Source organism: Teleopsis dalmanni, chromosome 2, assembly GCF_002237135.1.
Source record: "Teleopsis dalmanni isolate 2A chromosome 2, ASM223713v2, whole genome shotgun sequence".
Classification (NCBI taxonomy): Eukaryota; Metazoa; Arthropoda; class Insecta; order Diptera; family Diopsidae; genus Teleopsis; species Teleopsis dalmanni.
Genome location: NC_051847.1, coordinates 178,414,345 through 178,429,813, shown reverse-complemented (window position 1 = coordinate 178,429,813; position 15,469 = coordinate 178,414,345). Strand labels below are relative to the sequence as shown.

General features: G+C 29.4%; 1 protein-coding gene across 1 annotated transcript; it reads left to right on the top strand.

The window, feature by feature from the left end:
- The first annotated feature begins 6,538 nt into the window (after positions 1-6,538).
- LOC119676253 lies at positions 6,539-10,735 on the top strand. The gene is made up of 2 exons (XM_038087490.1): positions 6,539-7,277; positions 10,359-10,735. Exons 1-2 carry the CDS (start codon positions 6,539-6,541, stop codon positions 10,733-10,735), a joined length of 1,116 nt encoding a protein of 371 aa, XP_037943418.1.
- The last annotated feature ends 4,734 nt before the right edge of the window (positions 10,736-15,469 follow it).

Sequence of the window (15,469 nt, the reverse complement as noted above, 5' to 3'; positions counted from 1 at the left end):
ATGTACGAATAATTGAATATAAGGAATAATTCCAAGACCACTGATGATGGATATTTGACAATACTCGAAACAGCTGTATGGTCAGCCAAAAATTCAATTAATTAAATAATAAATCAAAATTTTTGTTGTTGCAATTCAGTACTCAAACAGTACTTTCTATAAAATTCATTATTAAAATGCTTAACTTCAATTTTAATACGAAGTAACAAAGTTTTTCAGCTTAAATTTTTGGTGTGGGTGCATTAAACAGGCGCTCAAAACTATGCAAGATTTTTGCTGTACGAAACAATTATACAAAAGTCGCCTAGAAGTCTTCCAAAAAAAAGACAAATTTACTGCAATTTTGATACTAACCACATAACCAAAAGGGATTTTATATAACAATTTAGTTGAGAGAAAAAGGTATGTATTGTGGTGCATAAATAGAAAAAGTTTTTTGTCTACTTTTTACTTTTTATTTAAAAACTTAAATACATAGTTTTATTTGTTATTGTATTAGCTAACATAATAACATAGATTTATGTACTTATTATGATAGATTTTCTACTTATTATTTTTTATCGATTAAATAATACAAATCTAAAGGTCAAATATATAATATAAAAAAAACAGTGATTGAAGACGTTAAATAATCCAGCTGTATTTTTCACCAATTTATTACTTCAGACAAAATATGCATAAATTAACTTATAGATACTTGAGATGAAGATACTTTCAAAATAATTGACTTCGTAAGATCAAGCAGATCGTGAGAGCGATTAGGTAGTTGATGTCCTCTGCGATGTGCAAGGAATATGTACTATTATTTGTAAATGATATTGAACAAACGTTGTGATAGTAAACAAACAAGTTATATTGAATAGTATTTTATGAAGAAAACTTCTCATTTATATAGGACAAGTGTGCTTTTCTATTAGGTTAGTTTATGCAAAAGTAATTAAAGTCTCAAAACTGCCAATACTAACCTTAGCCAATAAAAACAAGATTTTTTCTTTAGAATTATCTAAATATTTCTTGATATATTATATTAATACATATTATAATATATAACATGTATATATTCATACATGTTATATAAAATGATTAACTGTTTGGGACTGACTTTTTACTTTTGATGGCTTAAATTTCATCAATTTAATCTTATCCTCAATCTTCGGTAAGTAGTTTATTTGATCAAATGAAGCAAGCTTTTCTTATCACTGATATATATATTAAAATTTCTTTGATGGTAGAATTATCCGATATTACGACTAACTTTTCACACTTGGTAGTTAAGTTTTCATCAAATACAATTGCCTTGGTAAATGCTTTAGATGATCGATTATGGTTAATTTATTCTAGAATTAATAAAATTTCAAATATGTCTTTCATTGGTACAACGATTCGTTTTCAGAGTTGCCTTTTCGTTTTTGGTGAGTATAATTTAATCAACTTGTTTTACTGTAAAAGGTATGATCGATTCCACTTTGATTGTCTTATTATTGATGAAATTTTCAATATTCTTTTGAGTGTTGAAATATCCAATATTGTGTCTGACCTTACGCGGTTTTGATGTCTAAAATTTCATCAAGTTACATTGCCTTGGTAAGTATATTAAATGATCGATGACAACTTATTTTTTTGTATTGTGAATGTTATTTAAAAGTTTCTTTCGAAAGTGAAAGCAATTAAATGTAAGTATAAATAATACTAACATAAGCAGACTGAAATTATTAAACTCAGAAATACCTGTAATTATTCTTATTTCAATTTAAATTCGTATTAGAATGTATAAAACATTGTTATAAATTTAATTACTCATCAATATTTAATTATTTTCCCTTTCAATTGGCAAATTATTCAAATATGCTTGAGTTCAGGCATGAATTATATGTAGCAGTGCAAAGGGTGTACCCTTCTTATTCCTTTGACTTTTATTTCAACTTAAATGAAAATCTAACACATCATTAATTTAACAGCTAATCAAAATTGTAGCCATGTTTGTTTAATTTATTTTTTTAAATGTCATTAGTTTCGATTGAATAAATAATTCATGTTAAATTTTATTATCAGGCATCAAATAACGTAAATAGAGTTGAACGTGATCGATAAAAAAATTAATTAACGTTCAGATCTCACAGAAATTAACCTGAATTTTTTAATCACTTTTGTGTGGCTTAGGTTACCTTAAAATTTTTATCTCATTAGTAAACCTTTTCAAATACTCACTCTAAAGCCACATAAAATGGTACTGTAATAACCTGAAAATATTCAAGTTTCTCCCCGTACAACTGGCAGCAGTGATAAAAGCGTTTGTAATTTATAATAAACACCAGCAGAAACCATTTACCTGCTCACATCCAAGGACCGTAATTAGAAATTGTTCACGATTTGCTCCATGGAAAATGTTTGCCTCACCAGAAAGTGCTCAATTCTTCCAAAACAGCAAAATACAAAACTCATATTTCCACGAAAATACGCCAAATTAACTTTGTTTAATTGTAAAAACTTAACTAAACTTTCTTGTGAAAGATTTAAATAGTATGAAGACATTAGCAACGAGTTTCAGTTTCCCTTAGCGCGTCAAGCAAGCATCTTCGATTTAGCATAAAAGTGACTCCGCTAATGTGTAAATAAGAATTTTTGGAATCTTAAAACTTACAAATATAAAATATAATTTCATTAAAAAAAAGTTTAACAAAAAAGTTTATTCGAGAAAGGTGAATGGAATGAGCATTAGTTAGATACTTTTGTATAAATACTTTGCTGTGCAGTTTTTGTCCTACAAGAAACTATAACTTCCATGATTTTAATTTTAAAAATTTCTTTCATTAGAAATTCCAAAAAAATTTATTTTATTATAAAATAAATAAAATAAAATAAAATTTATAAAGTATTAAATTATAGATGATATTGTGTTCCTTAAACATATATACATGGCATTTGAGAAAGATTTCTTTTACTATTTTTAATTAAAACTTAAGTGATATTATAAACAATGTTATAAAAAATATGTAATTTTTATAAATAAATTTGCAGAAATAATGCATAAAAGTTAATTATGTAAAGATATTAATGAAGTGAGTACTCTTTCAAATGAATTTTTTCTCAAAGTTTAAATTTTCAGTACTTTTGAATTACACACCTTCTTCGCAAAAATTAACTATAAACAGTACTCAGAAATCGTAAAATAGCAATTAAAAAATAAAAAATTACTCACATGAGAACAAGACAACTGATGAGTAAAAATTTCTTTATATATGACGAGAACACTTCCTTTCCCCAATCTCGGAGTTTTATGTCAGATGAGGAAGTGAAAAGTGTTACTTATCTACTGTGTCAGTATTACCTTCAATGTTCGACACTGTGTTGATGCCTGTACTCCACTATAAGTTTTTTCCTTTCTAAGTTTCTGCTTTCTTTGTGGCAATAGAATGGACTAGGTAAGTGCAGCTTCTTGATGAAAGTTTCTATTTAATATCTGTCGTCATTATTTTCGTTTTAGACAGTCATTGACACCGGAACAAGACAACTGAATTCTAATGATTCTTTCCTTAAATTAGGATCTTTCTGCTGTGACTACTTTTGAAGGTTTAGGACAGAGAAAGAATAGGAAAGTGCTACACGGGGTCTATACGTTCATTGTTCTTTAAGTGTATGTTTACCTCATGGCAGTTAAACGAAGCAGAGTGAATTAGATTAATATATTCCATTTATTGTTTATTGTTCTCTTTTCGATAGCATAATATCTTTTCTATTTCGCAAGTATATTATTTTCTGCTTCTTAAGATTTAATCGTTCCTTTTCTACATTTGTTAAAGCATGTGGAACAAAATTTCACACACTTGTACTTCATGATTAGATAAAACTTTTAGTCTTTTGCTAAATAATGAGTAATATGAATTGCTAAATAACTGTATACTATGTTATTATAAGAATTATACTTGTCCACTACAATTAATTTGAAAGTGACTTTTTTGCAAACTAATTTGTTTTTCGGACCTTCCTTTGACTCCTCTTGAAAAATATTGCTTATTTATGAATATAATAAATACTGTAAGCGAAAAACAATCTAACCTCCTCATGAGATACTATAATTGATGGTTTATTATCATTACAGAAAGATTGAGGAAGAAATTAACTTATGCAAGAGGTAAATATTTAGTGTTATTTAAAATGTTCATATAACTGCTACTTGTCTTCAAGTATGACAATACCACATCTTATCTATATATCTATGTAATATTGAAAAAGAATATGAGAGGAAACCATCTACTTGTCGTAGTTGCTGCTTTGAATATCTGGACATAGGATTTAAGCATTCATTAAATGCTATGATCGTACAATACGATGTGGAAGTATCTTTTAGTTATAGTATGGTGACATATTCACATGATCTGCATGCTTCTGCTTTTTCGTATATTGCGACTAGTTGCGATATCTAGTGAAAAAATACCAGAAACTTGAAACAAGTCGAACTGCGATGATGTGACGTTTAGATGGATTTTGAGGTGACCAGAAATAGTTTTACGTTTCAAAGGAATTTAGTAATGTTTTAATGAAATTACATATATATAATTTAAGTCAACTTTTTATCCATTTTACGACATGGTGTTGAAACAACTTCAACTTGAAATATACTGCAATGATTAGTCCTCAGTTCTAGTTATTAAAAACAAACTGCACTATAAATTGATTACCTTATATTAGAAATATATATATACGTAGATGTATGAAAATAAATTTATTATTATCATATTTGACCACTATTGACTATCAATAATAAAGGTAGGAGAGTGAAGTTTCACATTTAGACAGGTATTAAATTGCATGGCATGGCTTCATTCAGTCACTGAGTTGCACGAATAATGTGGTGTCTTCAGTATGTCTTCATTATGTAAAAATTTAATGAAGTTTTTGTTCTTTAACTTATTTTATTGAAAATTCACAGTTATCAATATTATGTGATGTGCTCAATGTAATTATTTAAAACTTCTAAAAGGTCATATATTCATATCGCATCAAAATTTGTTGAACAATTTCTAATTCGAAAAGATTTGAGTAGGCTTATATATAATATTGGTTTATATTTTATTTTCATTATAATTCTAAGATGGTCAAAGCTTCTTTTTGTACTGATTTTCTGCCATCTTGATCATTCAATTATAGATAGTAGGTAGATTCATGCATTCATCTTTTTACAGTCATTTTTAAGAGCATTAGTTCATCTTTTTCAGGATCCCTCCTACGTTTTGAATTACTACCTTCTCAATATACATATGTCCCAGTCATCGTACAGCTGGAGCCTTTACAAACCAGATCACTTCTTTTTCATCAACAGAATACAGCTGTCAATTTCATATAAAGCAAAAAATCTAACTTGTTTATTGTAAGTCCAATTCTCTAACTAGCCAGAAGGCAGCCCATTACTTTGCTCTATTATAAGTAAGATACTTATATTTGAACTTCTCTGTGTAGTTAACTGTGCTTGGAATAAGTTTTATTGTATGCTTAAATTTGGTGTTAAGTTCGTTAGTCCCAGCACTTGTAACCTGTAACGGAATAAGTTATTTTATTTACTGAAAATCAGCTTAAAGAGATTGCATCTCAACACTCGCCACTTATCTCATTATCACAGTACATCAAAAAAGTGTCTGCCAAAAAACAAATAAGGCAAATAATTTGATAACAAGTAACCTACAAAACAGGCATTTTTTTGAAATAATCTATTTTATTTGGTAGAAAAATTTCAACATGATTAGAAAACAAGACAAAGCACAACAAAAGAAAAGAAATTAGAAATACTGACAGCGGTATTAAGCGGCTTAAATCTACACAAGAAACTAAAATAAAGTTATTATGATCATTACAGATCGGCTACAGTCATAAACCTAATAAAGTTTTTTTCTGAATTTTGACTTTTGGTAGTCATGAAGAGTCACATTAACAAGAAACACAAGCACCTGCAGACATCAAGTCATAATGCTCCAGTAGTTACACGAGGCAGGCGTTACCGACTTGGTCAAATAGTTTAGCATAAAAGATCTTGTGTTGACGGTATAATGATCATGAAAAAGTTCGCTTTTCGTGTTTCGCATTCGGCTATAAAATTTGTTTAAGTTTCTTAATGGTTTCTCTACTTATCGTATACTTTTCTTAAAGTGACTCTACTAAAGACTATAATTTTCTACTTTTTAATTTTTCTCTTTTAGTATGGAACTTTATTGTCAGTATCTTAATATGTTCCCCATTTTATGTGCTTCTAGCGAAATGTAATAAAATTCAGTGAACTACAACAAATCAAATAAAAAATGTAGAAATCATTTGGTGAAAATTGATAAAATGTCGATCGTTTGGTAAAAACCGTTTACTTGCCGTTGAACTTTGTGCGGATGATGAACCAATTGTCGTCACTCGGGTAGCAAGTGCAGATCAACTCGCCAAAGAATATTTCTGATTTTAAGTGAAAAGAGGCACAGTTTTTAATGAAAACATACGGTGTGAAAAATTTTCTTAAAGGATTTTTATTTTTATTTTTAAAATTGAAACATAACTGAAAATGCTGCAACCGCGTCTGCTGCTACTGTGTCTACTCACCGCCAGTTTAACCGTCTATACCGTGCGAGCGAGTTCACATTTGAATAACATTAATTCGGTAAATTCCGCAGATTCTTATGATAAACAAGATACGTGGCAGCCAATGTCGCGCAATAATTGGATTATTCTGCAAACAGCGGCGGGAAAGAGTGCGGCACGCACTCAACCAACACGCAAACATACACACACATATACCTACACTAAAACTCATCCACATATATACGCACAAACTCCACGACATCCTGTTAATTATTACGCATACAATCAAAGCGGCGGAAATTACCAGTCGGATATTAAACCCATAGAGCCTTATGTGTTACAAATAAGCCACATGCGACGTACCGATACATCGCCAGGTAGTACGTCGACAAGACACAAGCTGCCCGCCTCAACAATCTACAGTCGCAATTCGCCAAAGGATGTTATGAGTGCAAACAGCATTAGCCCAAATAAACACTTGAATAGATTACAGGATATCGACAGTAGTGTTGACGGAACTGACGATGATGCGGCTGATTCGCCGTCGCTTGCTGCTGCTGATTACACCTCCGATGATGTCGAAGATATTCGTCTTAATGAAATGTTTGTGCCATTGCGAAACACTCTGGATAAAGTTATAGATTTTTGTGATGCTGTGAAGTACTTGATTAGCAGTGTTGATGATGCTGCTGATGAAAACGTTGATGTTAATGCTGATGAAGGTGAGTTTGCCAAGCTTAGATAAATTGAAAAATTTGTGATGAATTTAACTTTTTGAATCAAATTCTCTAGAAGCTTTCAGTTTTAATGAGAAATTTCGTTTGTTGTAATTTTCTAGCAGAAAATTTACTTCCTTTTAACTGTTTGTTTAAAATTGTTCCATAAAATCTAGAATGAAATAAAAGATTAAAATTTTAACACGAAATTGCCAACGTGAAATTAAAATTAATTATAAACGTAAAATATCGTGTAAATATAATGTATATATTGTTATTATGAAAGGAAGTTAGAGTGAAGAAATTTTCAAACCCAAAAATTTTATCTAATGAAGTCCTGAAATAATTATATATATTCATCAGATACCGTCATATATTAAAATATTCTTTGACAACAGCTATTACTCCCTTTTTATTAATAAAATATTAACTGAATTTTTTTAATACATATTTTTAATAATACATATTCGTAATAGAGACATATACAGTCGTAATAGTTAAGACATTAAAGTTAAAATTTACATTAATCTATACGTTAGTATATATAAACTACCACATAGATTCATGTAAATTTCAACTTTTATATCTTAACTATTACGGTCCGGCTAGCTCAGTCGGTAGAGCATGAGACTCTTAATCTCAGGGTCATTGGTTTATGCTCCCCGTTGGGTGCCAAAAAATGTATTTATTTTGCTGTTGCAATAGCGCTATGTTTTAAAACATATAAAAAAATTTTAGAAGTTGCCATCAACACCCCATTAGTTCTTAACATCATCGTCATTTCAATCTTCAGTACCGCCAAAAGTCTTGGCAGCAACTTCTTCAGCCCAGTTGGTTGCTTCTTCGATGGGATGTTTGGGAATCTTTTCAATTTCAGCTGCTGGTATAAGTTCTTTAGCAACTTGTATATATGTGCAAATGCTAGTATTAATACGTTTTCTCTTTAATACTTAATAGTGGACTAGGGTCTTTAATTTTTTGCAATATATGAAATATATCTTTTGAAATAAATCAGAACAATCACCGAAAGATTGCTACTACGATTAAAACAGCACAAACTCATTGCGATATTATAGTTGATTTGAATGAAGTGATCATCCAATTATTAAAAAAAAACTAGATCACTTTAGAATAACAATAAAATTAGAATAATTTATTTTAAGTACACATTTTTATACCGCTCACAGGTGTATGAATTAAGAGTATCTTGAAAGTGTGTACCTTCTTAACATTGAATTACTAAGCATCATTATTATTTTTCTATATAGTATATAGAGACATATAGTGAGTAGACAAAATTATGACAAAGGGGACACATACTAGAATATATATATATATATATTTTTTTTTTTTTGGCTGTTATATCCGTAATTGTTAAATTCTACCTATTATCTACGCTCCTTCACACACGCTTTTTTTCCATACACAATACATATATTTAGAAAAAGAAATTAGTTATAATATATTTTTGTCCATATGGAGTGACACATGCAAGTTCGGTGTTGCCAGATTACAGCAACATATGTTGCACCATTATTATCTAGTTTTGAATTTCATTACAGGATTCTTATAAACAGCTAAAGAAATATTATTAAAACTTTAAAGTATCTGCAAGTGGGTAGTGGGTAGACTTCTTTCAGTGTACAAGAAAGTTAACATTATTAATAGAAATTACTTAAAATCTATAAAGATAAATATATATTTTTTCGTAATATCTTTTTGGAAAATTGTATAAAAAGTATAAAAAATTTTGTATTTTTGATTTAAAATACTTTGTAACCACATAAACATTAGTTTAACTGTTGTTCTACAATATCTTGAGAGAGTTGAGGGTTTTAAGTACCTTGGCTTGTCACAGTTTCCGTTCCAAACAACTAAATAGTCCAACATAAATGCTACCGCTGCACAGAACAATAATTTGAGTACTTAGCTGTGTTCAATTCTGAGATCTTATGCGCATATATAAAGAATATATATATATTCTTTTATACGTTTAAAAAGAAACTAGTTTTTATGCTGAACAATATTTTTGCAGCACTAGCAAATATCTTTTGTTATATATTTATTAAGATAAAAATTAAGATTAGATTGTAGTGAATTGGAAATATAAACTATAAGCATTTTATAAGCATTTATAAGCATTGCTTATAAAGCGAAGATTGTTACTACATACTTATTTTATTAAACATAAATTATTTCAGCGATAACTTTTTTATAATAACTTTTTCGGTAACATATACATGTATCTCTAAATAAGGTTCACTTTGGCTTGACTGTCGTTAGGGGTACTAATCTAAACTAATAAATGCCTTATAAACGTATAAATTTATATGCTTGGTAAATGAGTTTCAAGTTTTGTATGAAAAATAGTTCACACAAACTTGATAAATTTAAGCGAAAATTTTACCTAATAAATTTATATCGTATAAATTTACCTGTTGTCAATACAGAGTTGCATTCTAACATAAGCAAACATTTACAAAAATATCTATAATTAAATGGGACTTTTCACTCAATTTCGGTTTTTTATTTTATAATTTATTGTTAGTGACACAACTGACCAATAAAATTTATACAAATATATAAAATTGCTACGATATTGGCTAAAAAATTGCGCTGCTGAGCATTACATTTTGTCATAATTATTGGTGATATAAATAGTGCTATTATACAACAGATTGATAAATTTACACTAATATTTAACTACGTTCGTTCATATAACCGTGTATGTAAATGGATAAAATTATACATTTGATAAATTTATATGCTTAGATGAGTACGCCTATTAATTTTTTTAGTAACTTTTTCGTTAACATATAGAAGTATCTATAAATAGAGTACACTTTGGATTGAGTGACATTATCAACACAGCAACTTCGTAAAAAAGTAGAGCAATCAATAAATAAAACAAAAAATAATAATAATTGCATTATTTGGGGAAAGTTATTAATTACGAAATATTTATATTCATCTCAAATATTTTTTCAATGCAATAATCTTTTATTTTGTAAATCTATTTAATCATCTGTAAAACAGAATCCGAAAATAAAAAATATATTATTCATATTTTATTTGTATCTTTTGCAGAAACTAAAGACGATACCGACACCGAAGATAATGAAGATGTGTACAATGTGGGAGCATCGGGTGAAGTTCAAGGTCATAACAGTATCTCATCAATACGCGCATTCGGTAAACCAGCAACAAATGAATTATCCATTGGAACAGGTCGCAAATCGAAGAAGAAGAAGCTCAAAAAGCAATTCAAAAAATTGCTGCTTCCGCTGCTGCTGGCTTATAAGCTTAAATTTATTACGCTAGTACCAGTACTGGTAGCCGGCCTGACCCTGCTGGTGGGCAGCACTGGCGTGGCGGGTTTCTTCTTCGCGCTGTTCGCTGCCGTGATGAGTCTCAAGTCGACTGGGCACGCTAAGTCTATTATTGTTAAAGATGGTAGCTATTAAGGCAGATTTAAGTAGTTAATGATATTAGTAGATTAATGTTTATTTATTCAAAAAATTTATAATTAATGACGTAAATAGACTTAAGTATTTAACGAAATTTAAAAATAGAAAATAAAAAACACATTTGAGTGCGAATCATTACGAGACTTGCACCTTAACGATTGCAACGTTTCAACAAATCGGCCGCACGTTGTTATCGCACACCGGCTCGAGCCTCAATTAAAAGCGAAATTAAGTCCATTGGCGAGCAACTAGCAACTGTTGCTATCGCTGCTGTTGGTGTGGTTATGTATTGACGTGCCATTCGTAATTGCTGATTATGTTGGCAGCAACTGTAACAAGTGTCACACGCGTGATTTGACCATTTCCAGTTCCGACAGCAGACATTTGCATGCTGTTACGTCCGCGAACATAAAAAAGTTACGCAGCCGAAAACACTTAAGATTACCCAAATATTTACAAAAAGTATACAAAATACTATTTAAAGTTAATTTCTGCAAGTGTCCACATAAATGCATAAATACATAAAATCATGTAATTCGTTGAGAAACACATTTTCTGGTATTGTAGCAACATTGTTACGATGTTGTAATGATGTGTCAACAACATGTGAAAGCAATTCGGATCAGTAAATAAATTGCTAACACCTGAAATGGCAACGGTTGCTGAGGACTCATTCGGCAGACGGTTGAGTTCAATGCCCTGCTGGATGTGTTATTTTGGTTCTACTTGGAAACATAACAACTTCAGAATAAATAACAAAAATTTATGTGTAAAATGTGTGCTTCAAATTAAAATCACAAAAGTCATTTCAAAACATTTTTTTGAATTGTAATTTATTTTATTTTTGCACTCTAAAAAGACTTTTCCTAACACTTGTTAATCTTCACTTGCCAAAGATGTTTTCATTCACTTTTGCGACATTTTACTTAACACGTAAATATCTAATTCCATTTTTCTTCATATTATTTTTTTTTTAATTAAAATTTATTTTCATAACCTAGACGAGAAAATATTTTTCAGACTTCTAAATTAACATTAACTCCAGTTCATGTGTATCTATAAATATAGTAAAATACAATCAGAATAAATTTATTTTAAGCTACAAATATATTACATATTGAGTTCGTCTCTAAAAATTTTCTTGGGATACGTTTCTTACACATACAGGGTTAAGCGATAGAAGTGTTACCTATACAAGCGACCATATCTTTTTTGTGCGAAATTAATCTTTATTGATGCAAATTACAAAAATTTCTGAAAATAATTAAAATTTTTAAATCCATTCACTCTAGCTCGATGTGGCAACCTTTTACCTTTACTTTCCAATGGTTAAAAAATGAGTTACATGCTTCACAAATGTGATCTACCGGTATTTTGGCCCATTCCAGAATAATGCCTTTCTTTAGCGCATCCATGCTGGCATATTTTTTGAACGTCACCTTGATCTCCAAAATGGACCGGATGGAATAGTTCATCGGTTTTGCATCTGTCGAATTCGAAAGCCATTGTCTGGATGAAGTAAGGTGTGAAGCATGATTTTTAACCATTCTTGGTTCCCACTTGCTCTATAGACTGGTGTCGAGTCTTGTTGGAACAAGACTTAAGACTGGTAAGCAACTTCCAAAATATTTTCCCGATATTAAATGGTATTGGATTTGACACCAGGCTCGATGAAAACGGTTGAGAAGCGTCATTACACAAACCATTACTTGAGATGAAAAATTACTTCAGGTGGCAATTCGTAGTCTTAAAATTTCGGTACTGTGCTCAATTAAGTAAACACAATAATTTTGACAGTTCCATGGGAAATTTTTCTCATCAGAGATCACAATGTTTCGCCAACGATCGTGCAAGCTTAACAACTCCTTTGCACTTTCGAGTCTAAATTTTTATTGCTTTGGTGTAAAATCTTGTGCCTTTTGCAACTTGTAAGCCTTTATCTTGAACTGATTTTAGAATATGCGTTGGATGCTTTTCTGGGATATTTTCAGTACTTTGGCCATCACCACTATGACCTGGATTTTATTCAAATCGAGGCTTCACATTCCGACATTTAATTTTATTTGGTTTAATACCATTACATAGTGCAAAGAACTCATGTAAATACTTTTAATCCTACACTTTGTAAAGACAACTTTTAATCCCTTCATTAAAAATACTATCAAAATACAACAAAAAGATTAATCCTACACTATCTATTTACAACTACTGATTTCTTCTACTAAATAGACTACTAATTAAAATAAAACCAAAAAAAATTTAGTTAACTATAAAACAGAGTTAATTGAAAGTTAACCAATTGCTTAAAAATCACTTTCAAAATGTAGGATATTATAATCACATTAAATAATGATTAAAAATAGTAAAAAACTTAACTCAAAATTGAGGTTAATAGCCGCCCTTAGTAATGCAGACTCAAGAAGTCCGCAACTATCTCTTAAACACATTTTCATTTCAGCATGTATAATTTTCAGTTCAGAAAAGGAATTTATGGAAAATATTAGTATTAATTAATTTTTCATTTACTATTCATTTAATATTTTTCATTTAAATAACATTTCAGCTAATTACTTTACATAAACAAGCTCTCAGGTTAACTTTCTCTACGCTGTTTCAAACTTATAATATGCTTGAAAGTAATGGATTGTATAGCATGGATTGTGAAGCATGGATTAAAGTAATGGATTTTCTAGTGGCTGTACAGGACTTACTTACTTAATCGTGAATATCACTTATTATATTAATATCACATGCTTAACAAAAAACACTGTTAGATAAACACTGTTAGATCCTTTGTCATTACCGTTGAACAGTCTAATAAGTCTCAATTTTTCTTTTAACCAAGCTTGGGTAGTCATAGATAAAATGCATAATCACTTCTTCTTCATCCACTTTTCAGTAAATTAATCCTTTTTTTTGTATTTGGTATTACTATATACCAGTGATCTGAATCAGGAAATGTCTAAAGCATCTGTCCATGTCCAGATGCAGTTCTCGATTTTTTTGTAATCACGCAAACTTTCCTTTGAGATATTCTGGTGACAGATTTTCTGGGGTCTCATTTGATTTTATTTTTATGAAATCCCAAGAAAATGAATTCAAATAAATGAATTAGTAAAACTTAATTTAACATTATCATCGTATTTTTATTATTCTCCAAAAAAGCGTATGTATATGCTTTACAACCTTTCAATTTACACAATGACTTGTATTGGCCCGCGATCGTATCTGGTCTGGACAGCCCTGTTCTAAACGGAACGCAGTGGGTATTGCAATCTATATTTTTTAATATATAAAAATCTAATTAAGTCATTTTCTTTACTTAATGTAATCCTATCACTTATCACTGAATGACTATATAGTTTCTTATCAGAAAAATAATGTAATCCTATCACTTAACACTGAGTGACTATGTAGTTTTTTTTTTGGAAAACAAATTTTATTCTAATTCTGTCTAATTAAGTCATTCTCTTTACTTAATGTAATCCTATCACCTATCACTGAATGACTATATAGTTTCTTATCAGAAAAATAATGTAATCCTATCACTTAACACTGAGTGACTATTTAATTTTTATATTTGGAAAACAAATTTTATTCTAATTCTGTCTAATTAAGTCATTCTTTTTACTTAATGTAATCCTATCACTTATCACTGAATAACTATATAGTTTCTTATCAAAAAAATAATGTATTCCTATCACTTATCACTGAGTGACTATATAGTTTTTTATCTGGAAAACAAATTTTATTCTAATTCTGTCTAATTAAGTCATTCCTTTTACTTAATGTAATCCTATCACTTATCACTGAATAACTATATAGTTTCTTATCAGAAAAATAATGTAATCCTATCACTGATCACAGATTGACTATATAGTTTTTTATCTGGAAAACAAATTTTATTTTAATTCTGTCTAATTAAGTCATTCTTTTTACTTAATGTAATCCTATCACTTATCACTTAATAACTATATAGTTTCTTATCACAAAAATAATGTAATCCTATCACTTATCACAGAGTGACTATATAGTTTTTTATCTGGAAAACAAATTTTATTCTAATTCTGTCTAATTAAGTCATTCCTTTTACTTAATGTTAACCTATCACTTTCACTGAGTGACTTTATAGTTTCTTATCAAAAAAATAATGTAATCCTATCACTTATCACTAAGTGACTATATAGTTTTTTATCTGAAAAACAAATTTTATTCCAATTCTGTCTAATTAAGTCATTCCTTTTACTTAATGTAAACCTATCTCTTTTCACTGAGTGACTATATAGTTTTTGATCTGCAAAACAAATTTTATTCCTTTTTTTAATGATCAAATACAGTAGCAGAATTCGTTAAAAGTCCTTGTAATTTTTTTTAATAATACAAAAAATAAGATAAGATACATTGTGTTATCAAATAATCATTCGAAAACGATGGATTTTCTCTTCATTTGAATAAACAAATTCTTTATATCTCAGCAGCGTTTATTGAATTTATTATTAGTTCCATACTATCAAATTGAAAGAATATCTTTGCAAGTGACATTGAAGTGGATTTCCTTTAAATGCAAGTTAAAAGGATTATAAATAAATTGCTTTACTTTATTGAATAAACGAAAAAGTTATCACTACTTTTTGTGAAAAGAGAGCACTTAATGTCATCTCCATATACTATAATAGTTTTACATGTAGAAGTGTCACTTGAAAAGCTCCTTATTGCTTATTCCTTCACTAT

What these genes read in the sequence shown, in the direction of transcription:
- LOC119676253 (XM_038087490.1), top strand. Translation starts at nt 6,539, where the DNA reads ATGCTGCAACCGCGTCTGCTGCTACTGTGTCTACTCACCGCCAGTTTA. An exon ending in TGATGTTAATGCTGATGAAG is followed by an intron (nt 7,278 to 10,358) that starts GTGAGTTTGCCA and finishes TATCTTTTGCAG; the next exon opens with AAACTAAAGACGATACCGAC.